Genomic DNA, 6000 nt, shown 5'->3' with positions numbered 1-6000 from the left:
CACCACCACCCAAAGCTGCGGACTGGCTGGCGGTCAGCACCACCACCCAAAGCTGCGGACTGGCTGGCGGTCAGCAGCACCACCCAAAGCTGCGGACTGGCTGGCGGTCAGCAGCACCGCCCAAAGCTGCAGACTGGCTGGCGGTCAGCAGCACCGCCCAAAGCTGCAGACTGGCTGTCCGACCTCTCGGAATCTCTCCAAATGGAGAAAATCAAATTCGCCATCCGAGGGTCAGACGACGGCTTCCACAGAACGTGGGAGCCATTCACCCAATTGTTCCAGGATCTGTTTGTGGCCAACGAACAAGCAGAAGAATTGCCAGGTAGCGAAGAACCAGGGGAGAGTAGCCGAGGCATGAGAGGGAGAGATAGACCGGGAGAGGGGGGGGGTGGGGGGTGGACAACTCAGTCTAAGAGGAAGGAAAGGCAAACCACAGGGGGGGGGGGGGGGGGAGAAGGTAAGAGACAGGGAACAATAGAGGAGAGCCGGGGGGGGGGGGGGGGGGGGGGGATTGAAAGGTGAACCCAGGGGGGGGGAGGAGGGAAGAGACAGGAACAATAGAGAGCCGGGGAGGTAAGTTGGGGGGGGGAGGCAGGGAACCGATAACCAACTTGACATCCACAGGAACAGAGAAAAAGGAGAACACGGGGAGGACGGGAGGTTCGGCTGAAGCGGCAGCGGGCGCGAGAAGACAACGGCGGCAAAATCCGGCCGCGAGAAGCGAGGGGCAACACTGGCACCAGACCCACTCGAGGAGTGCCCTCCGGAAGTGCCTCACCGGCACAAACGGATGCCTACTTACATATATACCATATCCTGTGTACATAACGGCCAAATATACTCTCTTCAAAAATCCAATAAAAAACATTTATAAAAAAAAAATGGCATCCATTCTCTGCAGGAAACAACCAGATTCAATTGAAAATGCCAGCATTTATTGCCCATTCCTATCTGCCACCTTCTACTGAAGTCTGCGGGTGAAGGTAAGTGTTTGTAGGAGAATTAATTCCAGGACACACAGCAAATAGTGATAACGTAAGGCAGATAAGCTCTTTTTATTTATGTTTTGAATATGCCTTGATGGATTGAAAGCTGATTTGCTGCTTGACATTGCTGTGTTACAGTGCCTCAGATTGTGGCACATGGCTCTGGTTGCGGTGTCACTGTGTGGCGACAGACGCGGGTCTCGAGCAGATCTTCATGTCCTTAAGACGCTGGTAAAGTAGGTAGGCTTGCAGTCTGCACATGGGGCGGTGGGGTGTACTAGGAAAGTGGAAGAGATTCAGAATTCAAGATTTTACAGGCATTTTCTTAAGAACATAGAATAGATGCATCATAGAATGATAACAGTTGAGAAAGCCATTCAGGCCCTCATACATGCGCCAACTCTTAAGCTGTCAGTTAGTCCCATTCCCGAAGCCCTGCAAACGTAACCTTTTGAAAGTAATTAAATCTGCTTCCACCTCAGGCAGCACGTTCCAGATCGTCACAGCTCGATAAAAATTCCTATCTCCCCTCTGTTTTTGTGCCAATTATAGAAATTCTCTAACCTCTGTTTATTAACCCTCCTACCAGGGGAAACAGTTCCTCCTGATTTATTCCATCAAAACCATAAATGATTTTGAACACCTCCATCAAATCTGCTCGGTTGAGGAGAACGATCCCAGCTACTCACATCTCTCCATACAACCAAACTCCTTCATCCCTCTTACCATTCCAGAAAATCTCTCTTTTTAATACATTTAGAGTACCCAATTTTTTTCCAATTAAGGGGCAATTTAGTGTGGCCAGTCCACCTACCCTGCGCATCTTGGAGTTGTGGGGGTGAGACCCACACAGACTCGGGGAGAATGTGTGATTATGCACAAGGGGACTTCCACAAACATTGGATTTTTTTCTGCTCTCGGACGCTGCCACACCCACTTCGACAAATTACTTTAAATTTATGCCCCTTAATAGAAATAGGTTCTTTCCATGGACGGCAAGGTAGCACAGTGGTTAGCACTGCCGCTTTACAGCGCCAGGGTTTGATTCCCGGCTTGGGTCACTGTGCGGAGTCTGCACGTTCTCCCCGTGTCCACGTGGGTTTCCTCCGGGTGCTCCGGTTTCCTCCCACAAGTCCCGAAAGACATCCTGTTAGGTGAATTGGACATTCCGAATTCTCCCTCTGTGTACCCGAACAGGTGCCGGAATGTGGCGACTAGGGGCTTTTCACAGTAACTTCATTGCAGTGTTAATGTAAGCCTACTTGTGACAATAACAAAGTTTATTATTATAGTTATATTTCACAGAATAATACAGAGCAGAAGAGGCCTTTCGGCCAATCCAGTCTGTACCACCACATGAGAAACACCTGACCTGCCTACCTGATCCCATTGGCCAGCACTTGGCCCATAATCTTGACTGTTCTGACGTGTCAAGTACACATCCAGGTACGTTTTAAAGGATGAGACATCCCATCTCTACCACCCTCCCAGGCAGTGCATTCCAGACCGTCGCCACCCTCTGGGTAAAAAAATCCTTTCCTCAAATCCTCCCGCCCCTCCCCTTCAACTTACGTCCCCTCGAAACTGACCCTTCAACTAAGGGGAACAGCTGCTCCCGATCCACCCAGTCCATAGCCCTCATAATCTTGTCCATCTTGATCAGGTCGCCCCCTCAGTCTTCTCTGCTCCAGCAAAAACATCCCAAACTTACCCAACCTCTCTTCATAACTGAAATGTTCCATCCCAGGCAACATCCTGGTGAATCTCCTCTGCACCCCCTCCAGTGCAATCACATCCTTCCTATAATGTGGTGACCAGTACTGCACACAGTGCCCCAGCTGTGACCTCACCAAAGTTATATCAACTCCAACATGATCTCCCTGCTTTTGTAATAAACCTCAATTAAATCTCCCTTTAGCTGTCTCCTTCCAAAAGAAACGCTCCTGGCCTATCCGATCTTTCCTCATTGTAAAAATTCTCCATTCCTGGTAACGTCCTCACAAATCTTCTCTGTCCCCACTCCCATGTGATCACATCCTTCCTGTAATGCAGTGACCCGGACTGTAGATCGTGGTCTAGCTGTGGTCTGACTAGTGTTTTATACAGTTCTAGTTAACTGCCCTGCTTTTATATTCTGTGCCTCGGCGAATAAAGGCACGTTTCCCCTGTGGCTTTTTGATCACTTTATCTATCTGTCCCGTTACCTTCAGGAATCGGTGAACATGCACGGCAAGATTTCTCCGTTCCTCTAAGCAACTCCGAAACCTACCTTTGCTGTGCATTCCCTTGTCTTGTTTGTCCTTCCCAAATACATTATCTCGGACCCCACTAGACTAAACTCCATTTGCCAGTTTCCTGCTCAATGTATCATTCTGCAGTCTACAATTTTCCCCCTCAGGATGAACCACTCGGCCAATAAGTTTTTATTGTCTGCAAACTTCTTAATCATTCCCCCGACTTTTAAGTTTATGTCATTGAAATACAGCACAAAAAGCAAAGGACCCACCCTGAGCCCTCCCATTGGAAACAGCCATCCATCTTTTTATCCTTTGCTTTGAGTCAATTTTAGATCCAACGTGCCAATTCTCCTTTAATCCAGGGGCTCTATGTTTGACTAGTCTGATTTGTCTGTTTTTTAAAAAATACTTTTATTCTCCTTTTTCACATTTTCACCCAAATTTACACTCAACAATAATCAGTAACGAATGTAATGTCAATCCCCATATCAATAACAACGATACCATCCTCCCACCAAACTCCACACATTAACCCGCATGTTCACACAAACAAATGACAGAGGAATCAGGAATCACCCAGTCACCATTAACACACACAGCCCCCCCTCCCCCCCACCCCCCCTCCCCTCCCCCCCACCCCCCACCCCCAACTAATGTTCGATGTGATCCAATTCTCGAAAGTGCATAATGAATAACGCCCATGAATTGCAGAACCCCTCCATCCTTCCCCTCAGTTCAAATTTGACCTTTACAAGCGTCAAGAATTCCAGTAAGAATTCCAGCAGGTCCCCCCGCTACGCCAGGGCACAGCGTGGAGAGGTTGATCTCCACCCTAACAGGATCCGCCTTCGGACGATCAACAAGGCGACGGCTACAACATCTTCCTCCGCGCCCGTTTCCAACCCTGGCTGGTCCGACACCCCGAATATGGCCTCCCAAGGGCCCGGGTCCAGTTTCTTGTGCACCACTTTAGAGATTACCCTAAAAACCTCCTTCCAGTAATCCTCCAGTTTTGGACAGGACCAAAACATGAACGTGGTTTGTGTGCCCCCCCCGCCCCCCGTGCAACGTTCACACACATCTTCTACTCCCTCAAAGAGCTGTCTCATCCTCGCCCTTGTAAGGTGTGCTCTGTACACCACCTTCAGCTGTATCAGCCCCAACCTCGCACATGAGGTGGAGGCGTTCACCCTCCGGAGCATCTCACACCAGAACCCCTCCTCCATACCCTCTCCCAACTCTTCCTCCCACTTTACCTTTCTCCCTTCCAGCGGCGCCTTCTCCTCCTCCAAAATAGCCCCATACACCGCCGATACTACCCCCTTCTCCAGTCCCCTGTCGTCAGCCCCTCCTCCAGCAATGTGGAGGCCGGCTCTACTGGGAAGCTCTGTATCTCCTTTCTGGCAAAGTCTCGAACCTGCATGGATCTAAATATTTCCCCTGCCCAAGCCCATACTTCGCTCCCGGCTCCTTCAATCCCACAAAACGACCCCAAGAAACAAATCTTTTAGTGTCCGAATTCCTGTCTGATTTGTCTGTTTAAAGGGTGGTTCCTCTTGTGGGAGAATCTAGAACAAGGGGTCACAGTTTAAAAATCAGAGGTTGCCCATTTAAGCCGGAGATGAGAATTGTTTTGTCTGAGAGTCTTTGGAATTCTCTTTCTCAAAAGGCAGTGGAAACAGAAACAATAGCACAAATTGCTGGAAAATCTCAGCAGGTCTGACAGCATCTGTGGAGAGAGAACAGCGAACATGAAATGAAAAAAATGAAATGAAAATCGCTTACTGTCACAAGTAGGCTTCAAATGAAGTTACTGTGAAAAGCCCCTAGTCGCCATATTCCGGCGCCTGTTCAGGGAGGCTGGTACAGGAATTGAACCGTGCTGCTGACCTGCCTTGGTCTGCTTTCAAAGCCAGCGATTTAGCCCTGTGCTAAACCAGCCCCTTAACAGCCCCTGTCACAAATGGTGGAAACAGAGCCTCTGAATGTTTTTAAGGCGGAGCTAGATAGATCCTTGATAAGCAAGGGATTGTCCAGGAGGGAATGTGGGGTTGAGGGTACAGTCAGATCCTGATCTTATTAGATGGGGGAGCAGACCCGAGAACTGAGTGGCCACATTGTGCTCCTAATTCATATGTTGATAATAATAATCCTTATTGTCACAAGTAGGCTTACATTAACACTGCAATGAAGTTACTGTGAAAAGCCCCTATTCACCACATTCCGGCACCTGTTCGGGTACACAGAGGGAGAATTCAGAATGTCCAATTCACCTAACAAGCACATCTTTTGGGACTTGTGGGAGGAAACCAGAGCACCCGGAGGAAACCCACACAGACACGGGGAGAACATGCAGGGCGGGATTCTCCTTTCGGGGGACTAAGTCCCCACGCTGGCGGAAAAACCGGTGCAAACCACTCTGGCGTCAACACCCGCCAAAAGTGCGAAATTCTCTGCACTTCCGGAAACTAGGTGGACGCTGGATGGGTTGGCGCCACTCCAGCTGGCGCTGAAGGGACTGTGAGTCCGCGCATGCGGCAAAGGGCTGGCGTGATCTCGCACATGCGCAAAACCGCCGGCGTGTTTTGGCGCATGCGCGGAGGGTTCGCTTCTCCGCGCCGGCCATGGGGGAGCCCTACAGGGGCCTGCGCGGAAGGAAGGAGTGCCCCCATGGAACAGGACCACCCGCAGATCGGTGGGCCTCGATCGCGGGCCAGGCCACCGTGCCCCCCCCCGAGGACCACCCCAGCCGACTTACCTTCTAGGTCCCGCCGCGT

At 50.2% G+C, this 6000-nt stretch overlaps 1 protein-coding gene across 9 annotated transcripts in view; it reads right to left on the bottom strand.

Moving 5' to 3' along the window:
- Window positions 1-1025: 1025 nt before the first annotated feature.
- Window positions 1026-6000, bottom strand: part of LOC140398091 (uncharacterized) — a 75968-nt gene continuing 70993 nt past the window's right edge. For all 9 annotated transcript variants that reach the window (XM_072486319.1, XM_072486318.1, XM_072486322.1 and 6 more), the window contains one exon: window positions 1026-1263. In XM_072486319.1, the coding sequence (XP_072342420.1) occupies window positions 1161-1263 (103 nt within the window). In that variant the 3' untranslated portion in view covers window positions 1026-1160. The remainder of the gene's footprint in view (window positions 1264-6000) is intronic.

The sequence above is a fragment of the Scyliorhinus torazame genome, chromosome 21, assembly GCF_047496885.1.
Source record: "Scyliorhinus torazame isolate Kashiwa2021f chromosome 21, sScyTor2.1, whole genome shotgun sequence".
Taxonomy (NCBI): Eukaryota; Metazoa; Chordata; class Chondrichthyes; order Carcharhiniformes; family Scyliorhinidae; genus Scyliorhinus; species Scyliorhinus torazame.
This window is presented reverse-complemented; position numbering and strand designations above follow the sequence as displayed.